At 38.1% G+C, this 23,227-nt stretch overlaps 1 protein-coding gene across 1 annotated transcript in view; it reads left to right on the top strand.

Annotated features, from left to right (window-relative positions):
* Positions 1-7,084: 7,084 nt before the first annotated feature.
* LOC126751664 (uncharacterized) overlaps positions 7,085-23,227 on the top strand; it is a 180,234-nt gene continuing 164,091 nt past the window's right edge. The window contains exon 1 of the mRNA XM_050462106.1: positions 7,085-7,529. Coding sequence (XP_050318063.1) covers positions 7,436-7,529 — 94 coding nt within the window. The 5' untranslated portion in view covers positions 7,085-7,435. The remainder of the gene's footprint in view (positions 7,530-23,227) is intronic.

Raw genomic sequence — 23,227 nt, forward strand, 5'->3', positions numbered from 1 at the left:
AGAGCTCATTGATATAGCTTCGCCTTTGTGCTATGACTAAACTTCAAAAGATTAGATCCCTAGATCTCCTAGATCCTCACAAATCGACGAAGCGTTTTGAGTGTATTACAAATTTATTAAAGCGGTTAATATCAGTCCCAGTCACTTCGCATGGTTCGCGGAAATGTAGCTATCGAACAATGTTCATCTTATTTTAGCAAAAACCGCGCAATAAAGGAGACAAGAGGACAAGATGATTCCACCTTACCGCACACCATACGCTCCACCTACAATTGTGGCGAGATTGGTATTGTTAACAGCATGTAGTCCGGAGGATCCATTGATTTCGAGATTTTGATTAGCGCATGCTGAGCTCACTTTAGGTCCATTGATCCAGTGACAGAATGCAAGAGCAAGAGCAATTCGGAGTACTGACTTACTTCCAATCGTAGGAAATTGGAATAAAACCTCCCTAGTAAGCACATCAGCTTTGCAGTTTCCAGCGATTCCGCTGTGACCGAGCACCCATAAACCATAATTGTAATGCAGAGAAAGCTTGACGATATTGCTAATGTGGTCATAAACTGCTTAACTAATTTTGAACGCTGAATCCGTGGCCTTAAAGCCAGTATAGCCGCGCGGTTTTCGGAGTGAAAGCGCACCTCTTTTGAAAGACGCTCCAGTGCATTGTGATTGTTCTGTTAACTTGGCGAGACACGAGAAGAGTAGACAATCAACAAAATTACTGGATTCGTTACATTCCTATGGCTGAAACGAGAATTCGGTAATAGATTTACAACTTCTAAATTGTTTACTCATAGCGAAAGTCATCGAAGAAAAATCTGGGACTATTTTCCAATACGTACATATATCATAAACGTTTTGACTCTGTTTAATAAAAATTCCTATTGGCACTCAATAGAAGAGACTATAGGAACATGATCGGAATACTAACTGTAAGAAAATCATCAAATTGTAAACGAGTCGAAGCTCTGATATCAATCAAATCTGGTGGCAGCACATGCCTGCAGAATTGGACTGACAGATCGAGAAGACTGCAGGAAATGTTTAGGGCAGAGCACCAGGCAAACAATGGAGCATCTCTTGTGCACTTGACCCGCATTGGCAAAACTACGCCGTAAGCATCTGGAGTCCCCACAGTATGACACACCGGTGGAGGTGCAGAGTCTGTTAAAATTCGCTTCAAGCGTAGGCATCCTAAACGATGACTACTCCACTTGGTCTTAGCAAGTTAACTGCATCTGTTATCGCAAAGGATCTATGCGTGGTCCATGCGTGGTATAAATGGTCTATGCATGGCTTATTGGCCTACCGGTTTAACCTAACCAAGCAGCACAGTTCAGCCAGGGAGTGAATAAGTTCACCCCTGATTCCACAGCATTATATTTAAGTGGCAATACAAGCTAAATAACACCAGCAATTACTGATTTACTGTTAAAAAACACAGCTTATTACCCCGAAAAGTAATTTCCCATCCCACTTTTTCCAATAAGTGCTTCGTTTTCCACAAATGGATTTTACGAGGTATTTCGTTTCACATAAAAAGGGGGGTTCTTAAATAATTCCGCCATAATTATTACCTTTGCAAACAAAAGCAAAAAATGCGAAATGCAAAATGCACTTAAACCCAATTTAGATAAACAAACTGGTCCGTTGGCTAACTGACTTTCCAGTTAAAATTGCAAAAATAGAAAAATTCTAAAAAACCTGCACAACGGCTTTTCGTAATATATTCACATACATACATACATGCATATGTGTTAGCGAATATATACATGCAAGTGAACAGAGATATTGTAAAATGTTAAATTAAATGTTTATTGAATTTTAATTGCAACTGAAATCGCACAACTCCAAAGTGCAACGCTATAAAGCACGCCGATGCATGAAAATATCCACGAGAATATATTATATACAGACATGTACACTTAAGTGTGTGTGTGTATATGTGCTGCTGTGTTTTTGCACTATTTATTTTCGTTTAGAAAAAAATCCACGGAATAGAAATCAAATAAATTCTAGTGCATTCATTAATATGCAAACAGTTTCCCAATTGACGGCAAATTGTTGACAGAAGAAAATAATGAAAACAACAAAAATAAAACTGCAAAACCACATAACATGCACAAGCCCAAATGAAATGGTGGAACAACAAAAGCAACATGCTGTGACAAATGTTAAAAAATAGCGAAAATAAGCTGCGCCCTACCCTCCCCCCGGTGTGTGTAAATTTCAACCACGATAGCGAATAATGAGAAATACAATAGCAACATTTGAAGTTTGCACAGTGGTGTGATTTGCGGCAATTTTCAGTTTTCTATAGGCAAATTTTGTACAATGTTTTTAATTATTTTATTTTCTTTTGGTTTTTTTTACATTAATGTAATTGAGTAGAAAAAATTAATATCAGTAATCAATTAAAAAAAAAATAAGTACAAAAATTAAATAAACTTAATAAAAACTTTACAAAGCAAACACACAAAATTCTAAAATTGACCATGAGAAATAATAAAGATAATGCCGGAATCCGATATAAACAATTTTAAGCACTTAAAAATTAAATTATGCGCCTCCCCTTCTTATTTTCGACCACAGATTTGCTGCATGAAGCCTTTGATTATTTTGAAGGTTTTCATTGAAGGTGTTTAACAATTATTATGTTGTTAAAAAGAGGTATCGCTTTCGGATGGGTCCATCTCAGAGGTAGCACAGGGGAAAAACTTCCTGCTATCTAAGGTCTACTGGCATCCATGTCGTATGTGAAGCTTTCTGAACTGCTTAAGAAAAAGCTAATGTACTAGAGTACCATAACTAGAACGCTAAGATCAGCAAATTACACTGGACTCGCGATGCGTGGTATTCTGTGGTCTCGTACCCAGTAAAGTCGACATAATAAATAAAGTTATGCTATAGTGTTCGAAACAGCGTAACTTCCACCATAGAGGTGAACATGCAGTCCCACAGCGGGGCAGTAATATTAGCTCAATTACCTTGCGTTCAACATTAGTTGCGGTAAGCATAGCCTCATTATTAGTTGTATACAGAAATTTCGTGATATCGGCAGTGAGGGCGCCAAATCATATCGTAACCGAAAGAAACTTCAAGGACAAGAAGCTTGCTACCTGTAAGAAAATCATCAAATTGTAAACGAATCGAAGCTCTGATATCAATCAAATCAATCTTCTTATTTTTTAGTATTAGACAATTGGGTCGCGTGCGGAATTGTAGTGCGCGGTTGAAAGGTCCTGCTAGCCCAAGAGGTTGACTCTGCTCCTCGCTCGTAGCAAGGTTTGACTTTCCGCAGTTATTTGGAAGCCGTTAATGCTTTGTGCTAAGAAATAATAATAAAATTAGCTCAACACTTTCTTAGTGCATTTTGAAGTGTCTTTGCAAACAACCGCCTTAGCAGATTTGTGATGTGTTCAGCGCGTTTTGTCAATTCTAAGGGTTGCGAGTTTTTGACACCGCAAATCTGTCTCTAACTGGCTATTACCTACCGGACATATATATATATATATATAATCTTTGCATTTTAATTGTGCTGGTCTAACTGTCACATTGCTTTGGTCGGATATAAATAATTTTATAGATAAGTGACTTCACCTAAAAATGGCTCCATTAAAGCCCTATCATACTATCTCGGGAGAAAAATTTAATGCCTTTTTAGTAGTTATTAACAGTACCTTTAGTAGGTATTAACAGTACCGTTCATTTTCATACAGTCGGCAGCCGTTCTGATAATGTTTGCAACAGACTAGTTTGGATATGTCCAATAAAATTATTAGAGAGCGGGGTCACGTCTATTCTTCAGTTTCATCAAGATATCATACCGGATTTCAACTTTACTCGTCATCCTGATCATTTAATCATTTACAAGTACATATATATGTATAACTCTAGAACTATTTCGATTAGTTTTATGTGATACATACCACTATTAGGTGAACAAAACTATTATACTTTGACTTATTCAAAGAAATTTACCGAATTTTCGATTAAGGGGGGAGCCTGCTTTAGAGGCCTCAAAAAATCGATTTTTTTGAGGATTTTTTTGGAAATGAAAGAAATAAGTGATTAAAGCAAAATCTCTAGGATTTATAGTTATATATTTAAACATCATTCACAAATTTTTTGGATACGAAATCTTTTATATTCTGCCTTTGGAAAGCATTTGCCCGATGCATCTCGCATGTGTATTTGTCGGACGGCGGGTGGATGTATGTCGCAATTTCTATCGGAAACAAAAAATTTGAAAAGATTCATATTTTTTAATAATTTATCTTCCAGTTAAACTAAAAAAATTCCGAAAAAAGTGTAAAATTTTAGAAATTTTTTAAAAATTGGAAAAAAGTGGTTTTTGACCAAAAAAATTTTACTTTATGTTGTTTAAAAATATGTTCAAACTTGACTTTTCTTATTTTTTTAGTTTAGATAGAAGATAATTTAATGCCAAAGATAATAAACTTTGTCCCAATTCCATACGTTTAGTTTTTTTCTATCCTGCCCGCCAATTAAGAAAAATCGTAAAAATTAAAAACCGAGAAATCGCGCGTTTTATATACATATGTATTTAGACGCGCGGTCACTATAGAAAATATTTCAAATTCCCATCTAAAACTTTGGGGAAATATTCTTAGATTATTTTTAAAGAGATTTAAGCAAAAAAAATCGATTTTTTAAAGCCTCTAAATCAGGCTCCCCGCTTAATAAAATTGATGCATTTAAGGCAATTTTTTCATTCACTTTTAAAAAGAGTTTGAACATTCGGCCTTTTTAGGAGTACGGCTAGAAGACACCGCAGCATTCGCCCAAAAATGGATTGCAATTATTTCGAAAATTGGCTGAAAGTCGCCGAAAGTTAAAGGTTTTCACGAAAAATATTTGAAAAAGTAATTGACGTTTATAATAAATTGTTTTTATAATAACTAAACAGATTCTAATTAACATTCGGATTCTAATGTGAAAAAATTGCAAAATCGTTCCTAAATTACGATAAATTAAATTGAAATTTCGAAAATTATTTTGATTTTTAATTTACGAAATTTTTTTAAAATTAAAGTTTAGTTCCCGCTATTTGCTCATTCCATTAATTTAGATGTAAATATTGAAGTGCACACAGTTCCCAATGCTCTGCCTCTCAGACTACACCACTGTGCGCACACGGGCATCACGCCACTTGTTGCTGCTGCAATTTATCATAAATTAATTTAAACAAAATGCGGCTATTCGACGCGGAATTAGAATTAAGCAACCAACAGCAACCACAACAACAACAAAAGCAAAAGCAGGCGAAACTTTTTTGTTTTTCTCGCTTTTCGCTACAATTTCCAATTTATTTTTATTTCTTCACTTAAGCACACGAACACGAAAGAGTGAGCTATTTATTTACAAATTTACACATACACTCACATACCAATAAAACACATAGTACACACACACATATACAGAAATATTTATAAATATTAATATTTTGTTCATGCACTCGGGTTTTTTGTACAATTTGTTTTTCTAATTTGTTGTTCTTGTTTGCCCATTTTCGTCTGTGTTTGCGCTTGATAGTTTCGGCAACAACAACAACAACTTGACTTTATATACAGTTTGTTAGCAAGATCGCTCACTGGCAGGCCAAACAGAACGACCGACAGACACACCGCCGCTGAGACATGCCGAAAGCGACGAGCGCAACGCAGCCGAAAACAAGTGGCGAGCGGCCGAGCGCTGAGCGAAAGCGACCAAAGATAGCAAAAACAAAAAATAGGGAAATAAATAAATTGAAAAAAACAAAATTAAATTAAGCGAACTGAAACTATTTGAATTGTAATGGGAGTGTACAACAACAACAAAAACAATATTAATAACATGAACAATAATAACAACAACATCAATAAAAAGTAAAATGGAACAAAACTAGCAAAAAACCAAAATAATAAAAACAACAACAACGATAACAAATAAAAACAACAAAAATAATAACAACAATAACAATAAAAAACAAGAAAAACAATAACAACAACAATAAATAATAAAAACAAAAAAATTAAAAAACAACAACAATAAGGAAAACAACAGCATAATAACATTTTACAACAACAATAAATTTAGTATACATATGCACATGTTGTCGCTTTGTAATTTTTGTTGTTGTCACCAATTCGTTAACATGGGCGTGCTAAGCGGCGCTCGATATGGCAGCACGCGTGGCGAGCGCGGTGCTCGGCTGTCGCGGCGGTTTTCGTTGCCACGGTATTTTGTTTCCACACTCACCTTGAATTGCAAATCTGGTTTTACGCTATTTTTATGCAACTGGATTTTAATAAAAATTATTTTCGCGTTCATTATTTCGTGTTTGCCTTTTTCGCCTTTTTGCTTTTAATTTATTTATTTATTTCTTGGCTTGCATACATTTCGCTTGCTATTTTATTCGCTTGCTGGCTTGGCTAAGCATGGTCGCTGGCGTTGTCGCCGCCGCTTGTATTGCGTTGTAAGCGTGTAACAAGACGGCTGTCAACAACACGCTTATTTTATGCGACTACGCTCCGCTCCCCCACTCGCTGTCACCCCCCAGCCACTTGAATTGAGTTGTGCTGATCCAAAATAGAAATTAGACATGATGTTTGTTGTTGTTGTTTTTTTTTCTAATATAAATATTACATATATTAATTGCGTTGTGCAAACAATATTCATAACTCGCTGATTTCTATTTTTCTTTGCTTTTCTTTTTAGATATAATCAACAATAAGAACAACAACAGCATTAGTAGCGTTTGCTAAGTAATAAATCAAAGCAGCCACGCAGCAGCCACATTCCACTTGAAACGTTCCAAAATGTGTCGACAACAAATCAGGAAATAACCGGAAATTGATACTTACGAAAGCTTGCAACAAGGCCACACGCAAACCGTTATTGCAAATATATTCAGAAAAAAAAAATTATTATGCAAATACATAACTTTGTTTGTATGTGTGCAGTAATGCAATTGCTTTAAGCCAAATGTGTTCAAAACTTTTTACAAGAAAAAAAACTTTAAAAAATATCATATATTCAAAAATATTTGAAAACTGAAAGAAAAATTTTCAAAAACAAAAAAATAATTAATAAATTACCATAATTAATAAAAAATAATTATTAAAAAAAATAAATAATGAAAATTTGCTTAAGAACTGACGCAAAAAAAAAAAATTCTTTCTTAGCATAAAAATTTCGAAATCAAAAAATTTATTTCAAAAGACCTTATGTTGATTTATGCTCTTTAACAACCTAAAATGCTCAGCATGACAATAGACACACGTTGCACCCTTTGCCCACCAATTTGCTAGCACGCAACTTAAGCTTCTCCGAAGCACCCAGTGATTTTCAAAACAAACTCAGTGATTAAAACTTAAACATACACATATATATACTATAAAGATTCCAACTTGCTTTAGCTGGTGAAATCATGGCGGAATGCTCGTATGCCAGATGTCTGCAGGAACGTCGCTTAATTAAACGTGAACTCATGAAATGGTCCAAGGATATGTTGCACATAGTCGGTAAGTGATTCACACATTCTTCCGCTCTAAACCAGCAATAAGAATCTGTTAAGAGATTTTATTTCTATAACAAAAACAAAGTTTAGTGACTGTGAGATTAGATATTCACCTCAGCTCTGGTTGAAGAGATATAAACTAAAGTATAACTAATCAATAATACAACAATGCGAACGAACTACCGAATAAAAAGCTTCTTATATAAACAAAAAAAAAAGAATACGCACTCTTCTGAATTGCTCACTGAACGCTTTGACGAAGTTCGTATCGATAGATTTCGGATGTGTCGATATGTTTCTAAAAACCATATTTAAACTTATACGAAGATCTCATTCTAATCAACTGATAGATCATACTAGATACGAGGTGTGTTCAAAAAGTATCGCGACAGTTTGCTGACAGTTTTCTTCGATTGCAGGGGCGTGGTGCATCATGAGTTCTTGCCACAGGGAAGAACGGTCAATAAGGAATATTACCTGCAAGTTATGCGCAACTTGCGAAAGCAATCCGCCAGAAACGCCCGGATTTGTGGAAGAACAAAAATTGGCTTTTGCGCCACAATAACGCCCCTGCTCACATATCGTTGCTTGTGCGCGACTTTTTGGCCAAAAACAACACACTAATTGATGCCGCAGCCACCGTATTCCCCAGATCTGGCCCCCTGTGACTTTTTCTTGTTCTCTAAACTGAAGAGGCTCATGAAAGGAGGACGTTACGCTTCTCTTGACGAGATAAAGACGGCATCGAAGGAGGAGCTGAAGAAGATAAAAAAAAATGATTTTTTGAAGTGCTTCGAAGATTGGAAAAACCGTTGGTACAAGTGTATAATATCTCATGGGGATTACTTTGAAGGTGACAAAATAGATATTCATGAATAAATAAATAATTTTTGAAAAAACACAAAATTCGCGATACTTTTTGAACACACCTCGTATGTTCAATAGATGGTACTGATGATGTATGAAATGGGCGTTTTTCTCTGAAACAGTAATACTAACTAGTTTTACATTGGAAAGTAAAAAAAAGGTTCTTCAAAATATTGACCATTACTTTTGACACATTGTGCAGATCGAATCACTATATCATATAGCTGCCATACAAATTGAACTATCGGAATCTATTTCTTGTGAGAAATTGTTGTATTTTTGTAGGACATCAAAGCTTCGGTGCAATTGAAATTAATGTGTTCGCTTGTTGTTTTTTTTTTTCGTTTTGTGGTTATGATGTTTCAAATTTCGCAATATGCTATACATATATATATTACCGTATTCAAAGGTAGTGGAAACTACAAATCTTTAATTTTTTTTCTAGAAGTATGCTTAAAATGCAATTAGCTGCTAAAATTCGCTCTACACAAAATCCTAAACTAAATAAGCACATGAGATTATGCCAGTTCTGGCATAAGCACCAGCAGCTGCTTCTCCATAAGCGCGTAACGTCGGTGTTTGCTCCACACTGCTGGCAAATTGCAATCAAATTCAATTTTAATTACATTTTGGAAATGAATTTCGATATCATTTACCGTTGCAGTGTAATCGCATTTTTATAGCAGACACATCAGCAACACCACGCACACACACACACAGCGCTCACATCATGCATACACACAGGCGCAGGAGAGCTGCTATGCAAAACCAATAACAGTTAGCGGAAAATTTATGTGCAGACACACATCCAGAAATGCTATATACATATATATCTATATATGCATGTATGTATGCGTTGTCTTGTTGTATAATTTATAAAGTAGGATATGGTGCAGGACACTTCCCGTGCACTCAGCTTTGCACTTAAAAATGCTTACGACCCGAAACCAACCTTCCACATTTCGTAGTGTCACCGCAAGCCGAGCGAAATTTATAGCTCGGCCTCATTACTCCGGCAATGGAATTTAATATCCATCAATATATAAATTTTCTATAGCATGTGTGTGTGTGTGAGTTCGGGTTGGAAAGCTAGATATACCAGAAATGCTCAGGAACAGCTGCTGGCGTGCAGGTATGTTTGTGTGTGTGTAGGCGCTTGTTTGAGTTTATCGCATTTCAGCAAATTTTTTCCGAGCTTATTTCTCTTTCGACTTTTAAGAGTGTGTGTGTGTGTGTTCTAAGGCACACATACTAATACATGCACACATACAAACATCAAATGTACTTGCATACAACTATTTGCTCATCCCATTTGTTGTTGTACTTTTTTTGCATCATAGACTTCACCACCCTCGTCCAGCGTTGTCTGCCTTCACTTCTTGGCTCCCGCTGCTTTCAAACCCGCTTGAGTGGTCGCTCGGGTGCTCGCCTACTTGGTCCGTCGCTTGAGTGTATATTCTGTTCGATAATTCCTCAATAATTTTAATTCCTCTAGCCGCCTTCCAGAAACCGCCACCGCGCTCGCAACCCACTTCGCTAATCTCCAGCAAAAATAATATAAAAGCAATGGTATAAAATAAAAATGGCTGAGGCAAAGTTGAAAAAACAACTAAATAAATAGAGTTTTTTATATAATAGTTTTGTAGCGGGTAGCACCTCCTTGCCGGTTTTCGCATTCCCCCTGCCTTTCGCTGGCCACCGCCAATTCCGCATGCCAGTCGCTTCCGCAAAAATTGCATTAGTGGAAGTGCCACAATTTTTTCCAGCATTCTCTTTGTTTATTTTCGTGTTTTTTTTTTTGTTTTTGTTTTTTTTTTTGGTTTTAGCTTTGGCTAAATTTTTATTTTTTGTATATAAAGTAAAGCACTTCTTGCACATGGTCGCCGCTGTTGTTGCTGCTGCGCTCTCAGTTGGCGAAAAAGTGCTCTCATTTTTATTAAACTCACACCTCCTACCCAGGGCCACTCATGCCATTCTCAAGTTGCGGAATTTTTTCGTGAATTCTTCTTTTTCAATGCACTGAATTTTTTCCGTCTCCGTTTTCGTTGTTTCTTCGCTCTCCCATGTTTTACTATGCCATACTACCACATACTATCCCAAATGTTTCATTTTGCTGCAAGCGGAAAGCAACAGTAACTCAAGGATACTTGAGGAGCGACAATCGTGTGTTTTATGCTCATATGAGGAGGTTTTATAGAATTTTGTTGGAGAATTTTTGATATTTTACTGTTATTGGGGGAGAGAATATAGATTAACTGCTCGAAAATTATTTTTGTTGATCTTTGTAAATTGTTTTTTATTTCAGAGAATAATATTTGTAGATGTGGGGAAGAAAGCATTCGCTTCAGTTGCAATACAGGCCGAAATTTGAAATTATTTTTGTGGGATCTCATATCAATGAAATAAAATTTCGACCAAAGATGGCGCTGTATTCAATATAGCTCTCAAAATCTATTTAACGGTTTTATGTTTTATATTCATAGACATTGTTATGTGCCCTTTCCAGTATGTCAAATTTATTGACGTTAAATTTATGCAATTTTAATTTAGTTGACAAATGTTTCCAAAGCATTATAGAATTCAGCGTCAGATTTCAGCAGCTCGTCAATTGTAGACATGTTTTATACTGTTTTTTCCTAGCACATTCTGAGTTATTCATTTACTAGATTACCATTTTTGTTCTAGAAGTCTTGTCATAAATTGTTGTAAACTTGCCATCACAACCATTCTGACAGATTCGACTGCAACTGTCATTGAATATGACATGCTGAGAACCGAAGTTTACAAAAAAGTACATTTTTTGATAAAAAATTTTAGTGAAGTGAACGCTGTTGAAAATTAGTGTTATTATTAATGTGAAAATATGACTGGAATATTAAGCATTTTAGTTTACTTTTTTTTATGGTGGAATATTTGTTGACAAATTTGACAGAACTAGGACACTACTTGAAGTAAAGACTAAGTACGAAATATGCTTTTTGTTACTTGACCAAAATAGAACAGCAACAATTACCATAATGAGTACATTATTGCAACTACACATAGATGTTTTGTTAAACGTCAAAGTGTTGTCAGAGTTATGACAAGTTCTATTCTCAGGAACATAAGTACTTAACTTTTTGCCATGATTTTTTTTTGTTTTCTCTTTGCAGTCCAGTGCTCGAATTTCCTTTAAAAATATGTAATTTCAGTAGGAAATGGAGGAAAATGAAATAGTGAATATGACAATTTAGAAAGTTGAAAAAAAACAATGGTACTTGTAATGTCATACTGTTCCTTAACTGATATTTAGAAATTCGAATTTTGAAAGATCATGTGGAGGTTTTATCTGGAGTTCTTTCAAAAAAAAGTTTATACCAGATATTGCGCAAGAAATATTGGACAAAAAAACGGTAACAGCGCTATGACTTGCAGGTCCAGTAATTCAATGGCACAAAATGACACGAAATGTTGCAATTGGAGAACGAATATTTTGATAATAAAATTTAATAATTTGTAAATGTTGTCTTTGCGTATATCTTTCCATGTTGGAATTGCAAACCGATCATTAAAAATGGACGAAGCGACACTCAGAAATCATATCATCCCTATTGAAAAACCCGGTATATCGAAAAATAGCTAGAAAACTTAAATATATTTCATCTTAGGTAACATCTCAGTTTCGTTAAAGGTTTTCATAAACAAATAGGTCAGACATTTTTACATGCATCTCTTCCACAGTCAATTATTTCAAAACTTTCAGCAACCCTTTTTAAAAATTGTATTAAATATTTGCAGCGACATTATTTTTAAATTTGTATATATGAAATATTATGCATATGCGATGTGTGTTTGCTTAGCCTACAATCTGTGTTAAAAATAAAAATTTAATTATTTTTTATCCTAACATCGGGCTTAAGAAATAAAAATGTTTAAAAAAGTAAAATTAATTTTCAATAAGAATTTTTTAATTTAAATAATTCGCAATCCCGCTCTTATATAAAAATACTGAAATAGTACATAGGCATGTTTATATACCTACATATGTACACCATATATGGTATGTATGTATGTACATTTGTGAGGTCACTTGTAAGGCACATTACGTATACGCAGTGGTCCACTGCTTGCTTTACTATATGTGCTGACGATGGGAGGCACACCTGTTGAATGCCGGGGCTGGGTGGCAAATATTTACGCAGCTGTGTGAATACAAAAGCAAGACGGCGCCAATATATTTGAAAACATAAAACAAGTACATATAACAAGCAACAGAGTACAGACTAACACTGAATGGCTGTAGGCATATCAACAATAACTTAGAATGCTTACTTTAAAAAATATTTTTATTAAATTATATGACTTTAAAAAGAATAAAATATGCACCAAAATATCAATAACTGAAACAATTTGATAATTTCCTTAGTAAAAATTGGCTTTAAGCAGTAGTTTTGTAGTGGAAAAGCGTTGAGTTTTGCTAGAGAAAGACACATTTTTCGATATTCCAACAGATGTAAGGTTTTTCACATTGTAAAGAACCTGTCAATGCTTACATGACATACATTGCGTGACATTTAATTAAGTTTAAGTCTTTTATTCCTTACGATTCACTGCATTACGATATAAAATTTAAAGCTTCCGCTCTCAGATATAACCTATATATAGGTTAGTCGAAAAAGTATTTTCGTATTTCTAATCAAACATCAACTTATTTTTTTATATTAATAATAATAAATAAATAAACAAATATGTACCATTTTGGTCGACCACTTTTTGGCATTTTTCCGCTAGAGATATTATTCCATCAGTGTAAATCGAAATTTCGAAGTTTCCAGAACGAAAGCAAGCGAACCATTGTTGTGTTATACAAACTGATACAGCTTCGTCTCACACATTTCAGTGGTGGCTTGCATGGCGTTCTTCCCTTTTTATACAAAAAATTCAAAATATAGCGGATTTCTTCATTATTTTCAGCCATTTTTGAACAGCTGTAACTTTTTTTCAACTTCCCCGAATTTAATTTCTTTTTGGTCAAATGAAGGCTAAAATTTCACTTTTTCCAACACTATTTGATATGACACAATGTGGAGTAGCACTGGTGATACACGACTGCAACGAAATCTATTGACAAAATACGAAAAGACTTTTTCGACTACCAATATAACCATTTTATAACCAAAACTCAAATTTTGTCACAATACGAGTGGTTTCTATGATATGGTTTTTCCTTTCCCTGTAAAGTTTTGAAAAGTGATGTTACGTAATTTTGCATTTTAGGTGACGATATGTAGCAAATTCTCCGCTATGTAATCTCCTTACCAAAACTCGCTCTTCCAAATTAGTAAAAATGTCTGTACTAGCATATTCTATTGCTGTGAATTGACCGTTACAAAATACATAAAATATTTTCTCTCACTAAAACCTCTAATGAGAATTCGCAGCCATTAGCTTAAAAATTCCAAGCTTCCTCTCGTTCAACAAAACCAAACAAAAAATTATAAATGACAAAAAAAAACATTTCAACTAAAATTTACATTTAACCCTTTAACTACCACTTCACTTGACAGTAAACTAATTTGCCACAGAGAAATTTTTTAAACACCTAAAAGCTTAGATATCGCAGCGTAATATACTTTACTTTGCTGTGGTGAAATGCGACGGAGAAACTTATAAAAAATACACTCACACGCAAACATGCAACAACGTCACATCTCTCAAAAAAAAAGAAAAACATTACAAAAAAATAACAATAAACGACAAAAAACGAAATACCATAAAACGAAGTCAGAAAAAAATTAAAAAACACATTACAAAAATACTTGTATTTAGCTGCCACAACCACTTGTTAGCAGTAGCGGCGAGCTCATTATACCAGCCGGACATTTGGGGTCCAGCATTCGTGCGCTCGTTGCCGACGCCGACTTTCCTCCTTTCGGGGCGAGCACTTCCGCCACCCAAGCCAAGTCTTCGCTGAGGAGAAATGCTTAGTTGGTATTTTGGAAGACAACACTTTTTTTCACTGCCACACATACATACATATGTACATACGTATATACATCGATGCTGTTTCGACGCCGATGTCGTTCAATGCGACAAATATCTCACTCACTCTCTCTCAACGTTATATTCTTTATATACTTGCGTTTATATTTTATAAACATTTTTTTAATCATCCACATATTTTTTCTTCCTCGCTTGCTCCAGAGTTTTTTCGCTGCGCCCCAATATTGCTAAATCCCGAATCCTGTTCGTTTCTACCTTAAACTTCCAACTAACGTACCCCCCCACACCCCATAGCTCGCCTAAAAATAGACGAAAACGAAGCTAACACATTTTTCTAGCGACAATTTTCGTTGTGTGCGCTTAAAAAGTGCATAAGTGTCTATGAGAAATCGGCAGAACGAAGTGGCAACACCCATACCAACAGACGACATGCAACAGGCACACCCCACACACTGTAAAGATGCAATGCTAGATAACTAACCGTACTCAACTGCGCTACTTTCACCACCTACCCGCTTCCTAAAAATAAAGAAAAAATAAGGAAAGCTCCCGCGCCAGCCACGACGACAAGCTCAAAGCTACCGACTGCACTATCAACACTATTACCAATAGCAACAATAACTACAACAACAATGGCATTGCAGGTCGCACAACATGAAGGTCGGCAACGAAAATATCGAGCCATCTAAGCGCACGAAGCGGCAACGGCGCCGGCGACGGTGGCCGAAAGCTACGAAAGCGCCGAAAGAGGTTTTCGTCGCTTCCACAGACGACGCACATGTATGTAGTTATGCGTGTGTGTGTGTGTGTACTTATATTATGTACTAGTTATTCTTTTCGGTTGGCGTTGAATGGGGTTTATTTTGGTTGTTGCATTTTTTGCGCCGAATATCATCGTCGTTTGCAAACTTCGGCGCGCACATCGTACGCTGTTGCTTTGGAGCTTCCATTTTTTGTGCTTTTTTTTGTCGATCACAACCGGTAGGTGGCTGGTATGAGTTTCGAATATAGTTGAGTCTTTTTGCTGGCTGCACTCTTCCTCCTACTTAGTTGCGCTTATGTAGGTCTTGGCTGCTTATACAAGCTGTATCGCTCGGCTTGGCTTGACTGGCGCGAGCGTCTTTATCACATAACAACATCCACTTGTGGATTCAGCAAAGGCTGCATTTCTTTTTCAGCAAGGATACAGTTGCAATATGGTATTATGGTATATATTCTTGGTAGTACATGCAGAAATATACATATATATTTATATAGTTAGTTGTATAGACTAGGTGGGATTATAGGTTAAATGGTAGTGGGAAATGCTTTCATAGGAACAAAGTGTAAAGGCATAAACGGAGTACTTTATGTAACGATGCTCGCTGGGAAATTAACTCAGTTAAAGCCATTTATGATTGGGGAATAATAATATTATTCAACTGAGAGCTAGTATAAAATTGGGTAATGTTGTGGAATTGTGGATAGTCACATATGGGCATGAAAGTCCCTAGTTCTGCATTCAAAAAACTGAAAGTCTCTGGCAAATATGCAAACAGAAATGTATAATATTATGTACATAAATCGGAGACCTGGGACCTTTTTCATAATATCAATGTACTGATAGTCCAAGCAAGATATGTTCTCATAGAAAGAAATAAAAGAATAAGAAGCTATCAGCGTACATTTGAATATCAATATCTTCGGCACATAAACCTCCACCAATTAAAAATAAGTCTCCAAGAAAGTACTTCATTTTAATCAACAGTTTATATGACTGCTAGCTACAGGGTAATTCAAGCAGAGGTACTTATTTCAATAGCCTTTTTTTGACAGGTCACGCGTGAGTCGTGCCAAGCTGTCATGTTATTTTTGTTCAGTTGTTTTCTGGCGTTTCACCATAGAAAGTCTTATGCCTGAATAGCGTTTACTAATTGTACAATTTTATTATGAAAATTCACGTCCTGTAAAGAATGTGTTTCGCGCGCTTGGCTCCCCTTATGATCAATATAATCACCACACGAGGCGTACTATTCGCAACACCATCACACATCTCGAGACTCAGCATTCATTTTTGGATGATATTCGTCGAAACAGACCACGTCCAGCACGACATTGCTTCGCTCTATGGACTCTTGAAAAGTTTCAAGAAGATCCGACGTTTTCGAGCGAAATTTTGTACAGCTGTGAGGCCTATTTCTGGCTCAATGGGTATGTAAACAAGCAAAATTAGCACATTTGGGACGAAGAGCAACCTGAAGAGATCCAAGAGCTGCTATTTAATCGAGAAAAAACAACGGCTTAGTGTGGTTTGTGGGCCGGTGGAATCATAGATCCATATTTTTTTCAAAAATGCTGACGGTGAGAAAGTAAACGTCTATGACGACCATTATCGCTCCACAAAAATATTATTGATGCGTGAAATTGAAGCTCGTGATCTCGGTGACATTAAGCTTCAATAAGACGACGCTACTTCTTACATATCGCATCAATCAATGGAATTATTTGGAGAATACTACGGTGAAGAGGTAATTTCATGTTTCGGGCCGATCAATTGACCACCAAGATCGAATGATATTACAATGTTGGACCTTTTTCTGTGGGGTATGTAAAGTCCAAAGTCTAGGTGGACAATTCCGTCTCGACTAAGGCCTTGGAACAAAACATCACACGTGTCATTCGCCAGTTACTAGTCGAAATGCGCGAACGAGTCATCAAAAATTGGACCCAACGATTGGACCATCTTAGATGTAGCCTCGGCCAACATTTGAAAGAGATAATATTCAAAACATAAATGCCAAAGAATGCTCTTTCGAATCATAATAAACATTTCACATTAAATTTGACATTTCTGCGTTTTGTCTTTGAAAAAGTGAGAACCTCGTAATGGATCATCTTACATACTTGACGCGAGCTATCATTAAATTTCATTATATAGACCACAAAAACAACGATTTAAGAAAAAATGTGCTGAATATCTTTAATAATAAGAAGCACTTTGGATTTAAGTGAGTTCAATCTGCTCGAAGAAGATTATTTAAGATACCAAAAAAGATCATTACAAAAAATAAAGAAATATTTGATCCGTTTTCTTAACTCGAACCATCTTTTCCGTTGCTCGGCCCTCACAGCACCTCAAATAGGCTTCAGAAAACCATACGAAAATCTTCGGCATTTCAATGAAACCAAAAAAAACTTGCTTACGACAGTGTCATCTAAGCATCTGCGTCTTTGCCTTCGAAATCTACACGCCTTTATCTTCGCACAAACACTGGCTAGATGCAACATGCAACAAGCGCATGCCACACACAAGGCATATCAATACAGGATACTTGTGGTGCAGACTGGGCGCACTCGGCAGCAGACGATGGGGGCAACAGCTAGCCGAAGACAACGTTGTGACTGAAAACTACTTGCATACAAAACGACACTTGGCAGCGAAGGAATGAGAGAGTAGGAAAAAGAATGCATGAGAGAGAGAAAGAGAGTGCCAAAATCAAACTTACGAGGAGAGTACTAAAATGTGCAGCAACAAATAGTGCCCACCGAATGGAAGGATGTTAAGGTGGCGACGTCTAGAATGGCTGGTGGCTGCAATGAATGGACGAAATGGGTTGTGGTGAGTCTACCAAGATGACTGCCTATAATGGCTGGAGGTGGGGTATTAGTAGGTTATGTATGTGGCAATGTATATGTATAGTGAATTTTTTCAAACCGTTTTTAGGTTATATTTTTACGAGTCGTATTCGGCTGCCGCTTTCTTCGTTCGTGGTGGTGTTGCCAGCCTTTTGGGGTTTTTCGTTGGTGCTCAACCAGGCCAACTTCAGGCGACTCGTGCAACGAAGTCGTGGAAAACTATGCATCACAACAGCAGCAACAACAGCAACAGCAAAAGCAACAACAAAACAACAACAACAGCACAGTTATACTGAAAATTAGAGCGAGCAAAGCTAAACTAACGAAAAAACACGGTGCGGCGTCGCGGCGCAGCAACGAAAAGCATTGCAGGCAGCAAGTGGCTCCAGCGCATTGTGTGCGGCGTTGACGAAAGCAACAACTACAACAACAACAAATTGGTAAAAGAACAGAAAAATGCACAATAACAACAAGTTTGACTGTTAAAAATGTGCTGCCGAGTGAGATGCCACAAGTGGGTGGTGTTACGTGCGCCGGTGGTATGTGTGGCATGCCGTTAGTGGCGCCCGTTGCTCCCTCTACGCAGCGCCACAAGTAGTAGTACTCGGTAATAGTGGTAGTCGGTAGTAGTTGTTGTTGTAGTTATGTCTGTTTTGTCAGGGTTGTTTCGGCGCACAGCACTCAGCGTGCTGCAACTAGTTTTCGGGTTGGTATTTGGGATTTTAGCAGAGCTCTTGCTGTTGCCGATGGTGGGTCGAGTGTGGGTCGCTGCTGGCACTGGTGGCGGTGGCAGTGAGGGCGTCACCGTTGCGCGCCATACAGTCAAATGTTAGCATTTCAGCGCGCACACACACATACACTGAAGCCTTGCATCCACTGTCTGTGGCTGTGTGAGTTGGGCTGGCGCATACCATTCACTCTGCCATACCGCTTGTTTCGTCGTCCACATTTCGGCTGTTTATTTTTATTTGCTGCTCGTTTGTTGCACTTTTTCTGCTGCATTTTCGGTATTGGACAGTCAGGGTGGGTGGCGGTGTCGGGTGCTGGCGCTGACGCTGGCTGTGACGGTCGATTGGATGGTTGAATTCGGTATTAGTTGGCATTTCTTTGGCCGAATTGGGACAACCCACCAACGGTGCGCGTCGATTTTGTCTCGGTGGTTGGCAGTTAGGCGCTGCCATACGGGTTGCTGGCGGTCGCTTTGGTTGTGTGTTTTGTCGTCATCGTTTAGTACCTCGCCTCCCATCTTCAGTCATTTCGGTGCGATACGACGCTGTGGCGCGCTGAGTAACGTTTAACTTTTAGTTTTCTTTTTGCAGTTTAGGTGGCCGAATAACGTAATGCAATTCTGGATAATACAGTGTTGTTGGTATTGTTGCTTTTGAGGGTCTATAATTGTGTTGTGGCAGGGTAGTTCGGCGTGTTGATGCCACTTGTTTGGTGTTTGTGGTTATTTGAGGTCCAAAAAAGTGTCGCTCTCTTTCAAATTGAGATTTTCAGATTTAGTTCCGTTATAATTTGAATTGATCTAAATGCATTTTCCATTGACCCGGAAGTAATAAGGAATGCACTTGTATTATATAGTTACCGGTAACGTTATGCATCAGACCTCTGGGACGAAGTAAGACAACGGTTCAATAGCACATGCTTTACCATGTACGTGGTCGGGACTCAGTCCTGAAATACCGAATTTTTATATAGTTCCGGCGATCTTTTTAATGAAGCCAAAGACTTCCGGGACGAAGTAAGACACGGTTACCTACCACATGCCTTTTGTACTTGGTCTGGACTAAATCCTGACATCCCGAGTTATTACATAGTTCAAGTGATCTTATTAATGAAGCAATGGTTTCGGTTGATTGAACTCATCGCGTTTATGCTTAGATAGAGAACCCGATGGAGATATCTTTCTTCACTTGCCATTCTAAGAGACTCTTTAGAACACTTCCTAATTGTTATAGTGACAGAAAACACTCGTGACATATTTGCAAGAAATGCTGCCAATTTATCAGTCCTAATCCGAGTAAAAGTTCGGCACTGTTCCGATTATATAGACCCGAGTATTACGGAAACACGCAGAATTGCTGCTTAGATGTGGCAGCCGTGCTAAAAAGTTTTCATTGGTCTGAACCGATCTGTCATCTTTAAGTTGTAAGTCGAGCTTTGTATTCTTGGCAAAAATAGTTCTCAAGCATGTTTTTGACCGCTTGCTTTGGTCTAGTTTGGTGAGTTTTCGGATCAAGCTGTCACTGGACATGCGAAGTCGAAACATTATAAAACTGATATGTCCTTTGCGGCAAAGGAGTTTTGGATTCGGCATGATCGCACCCGCAAATGTAACTTGGTGTAGGTCAATTCTCGACACAGGAAGAAGAAGATCTCCCCTCCGTTGAAAAGACCAGGTGGAGAAGGATCAGGCCAATAAAGAAGAAAAATTCTCGACATTGTCTGTGGATTATGTCAGAATGAGCTTTGTTCAAAATAAAACAAAAAAAGCAGATTTAATTTCAACAATTTTTTTTAAAGGTTGAATTATAACTAAGAGAGCACATTAAAGCTCAGATAAATCACAATAACCCAATCTAAACTGGTATAGCATAGTTTATAAGAGCTAACCTAAGCTAACCTCATTTAACAACTATATGACCTAACTTAACCTAATCAATTTTCGTTAATTATAAAGCTCTCTCTCTCTCTCTCTCCACCTCGGACCTCGTTTAAATTTGGACCATTCCCTGAATTGATTACATTTAAGAAACGAAGGAGATAATCTGGCAACACAAATCTTCCAAAACGTTAAGCTGGCGAAAAACTTCGAGCATAAGGTAATCAGGCGTAGACACAAACCTAATTTCATTGGTGTGGGCGCTAATGCAACTTCACTACAACAACAGTAACAATTGCAGCAACAACACGCCAACTATAATAGCAAACGTTGGTTGCCACGAGGAAGGACAAAACGCAAAATGCCAAAGAATGAGACGGAAAAACTATAAGACGGGCAACGAGCGGGGCGGAGGCAGTAAGAGCCAGCAGCGAATGGCTAAGAGAAGTGGTGGAATTGAGGACGACAGACAGACGTGCGAGCACACGATAGCAAGGACGCGTCGACGCTATACATTATATTGCAGCAGTTTTGTTTTTGCATGCCACACAAGGATGAGTAGACGAAAGTAGAATGCAATGTAGAACGTTGTCGACGAAAAAAAAAAAAACGGCAAGGAAATGAAATGAGGTGGCAAAAAATGGGGAATGCAATGAAATAGCTAAGTGAAGCAAATAAGAAATAAGCGAAACGCGATAGATGGGCAAGTGCGCGGTAGTTTTTTTGCTGCTGGCAAGCGAGCGACGAAAAAGTTTTTGTCGTTTGGCGCGCGGGTTGGCAAAGCAAAAACAAAAATTACGAGCAAAAAAAAAACACAACTAAACTAAAAAGGTCCACCAAATGAGCCAAGCGACAACAACAACGACAAGGAAAAGTAAAATAGCAAGTGCAGAGCGCAACGTCTGCGGGTGGCATGAGCGAAGGACAAAGGCGGAAGGGCGCCGACATTGGGTGCGTTGCGAGTAGAAAAATTGAGAAAAATTGAGACGAACGACGAAAAAATTTATTCGATTGGGTGGGCGCTGGACAAAGTCAACACTTTTGTTGCTGCCAGCACGAGTGCGCCAGTGGTTGTTGTGATTTTTTACCGACTTTGATAAGCGGTGCGGCGCGGCGACGCGCATGCAACAGTGTGCAGCGTAGCCGGGCGTAGACACACACATGCAGTATAAAAACGCACACAGCTACTCACGCGCACGCAGGCGCTTGCTTAGAAAAAAATATATAATGTGCCACACAGCGTTGCATGTGTGTGCGCGCGCGCTCCAAGGATGCAAGAGACGAAAAATATAAAAGTTCTATACAAATTTGTTGGCGCGCGCGTACGCGCGGGGCAGCATAACAGCATAGAGCGCTTGTCAGCAAAGCACTATTTTGCGTTGCGCGCGTGTACGTGTGCATGTGTGCGCGCCAGCAACAAATGCAACTACAATGGCACCAAAACAAAACCAAAAAAAAAGAGGAGAAAACAGCAAACGCCAACCAACAAGGAAACGGCGAAAAACTATATAAAAGTTTTTTGAAAAGTTTCGTGTGCTCAAAAAAAGTTTCGTCGTCGTTGTCCTCGTTGCAAGCGGCGCTGCCTGTTGCCTGTGAATGTGGCGCTGACGTCAACGCTACGCCGTTGGGTGGGCGCCGCACTCGTTGTTTGTATATATTGTATGTGTGTGTGTGTGTGTTGGCGCGGCCTGTTGCATTGTAGCGCTTGGTCTTATTGCTCTGCTTCTCGCTTGCTTCCTGCTTTTTATGACGCTGCCTCAATAGTTTTGGGTGTTGCGCTGCAGTTTGGGGCGACAACGCCATTTTTCGTCGACGAAAATGAATATACGAAACACACCATACATACATATATATATATATATATATATATATATATACCTAGCTAGTATATAAGCAGCAACGGTGCTGGTGTTTATGTAAAACTATCGCAGTATGTGTGTTTGTAGGTGTGTAGAAATTTTGCACGACGACACAGGCCAGGCCTGGCTGCTGCTGCTGCTGGCTGGCTGGCATTGTGCAACAAGTGAGTTTGGCAACGGCAAGCAACCCAACAGGACGACAACGACTCGTCGTGAATTTAGCAACCGAAACCACTTGTAGTGTGCGCGTCAACACAATTGCACTGGCACGGCGTGCGGCACTTTTGCCACTTGCCACATGCTAACGCTCGGTGTTTGCCGAAAAACTTTACAAATTCAATGAACGCGCAACAGCTTGCAACGTGCAACAGTCAACAGTTGGTTAAGCGCTGTTTGTGCAATTTAACGGTATTTGCGTTGCCGTTTTTTCGGCAAAATGCATTTGCAGTGGTAATTGGTGCACAGCGCCATTTGACTAACGCGTACAATCGCTTTGTTGCATTTGTGCCAATTGTTGTTATTGTTGTGTGCGTATTGACATTTGCACTTGGCGTGCTGTGAAGCTAGTGTGTGTTAACGGTAAACAGGAAATAGACAGACAACTGTTGCGCCCTGCCACCACCAGTTGACATTTAGCATTCGTCATTTGCATGCTGTGGCATACATTTAGGCGTACGAGCGCATAGCTACGCAATTGCACGCGCAATAACGGTATTGCTGGCGCGCATATGTGTTTTCATACGGAGATGTAGTTGTGTGTGTGTGTGTGTGTGT

The sequence above is a fragment of the Bactrocera neohumeralis genome, chromosome 2 (assembly GCF_024586455.1).
Source record: "Bactrocera neohumeralis isolate Rockhampton chromosome 2, APGP_CSIRO_Bneo_wtdbg2-racon-allhic-juicebox.fasta_v2, whole genome shotgun sequence".
In the NCBI taxonomy this organism is placed as follows: Eukaryota; Metazoa; Arthropoda; class Insecta; order Diptera; family Tephritidae; genus Bactrocera; species Bactrocera neohumeralis.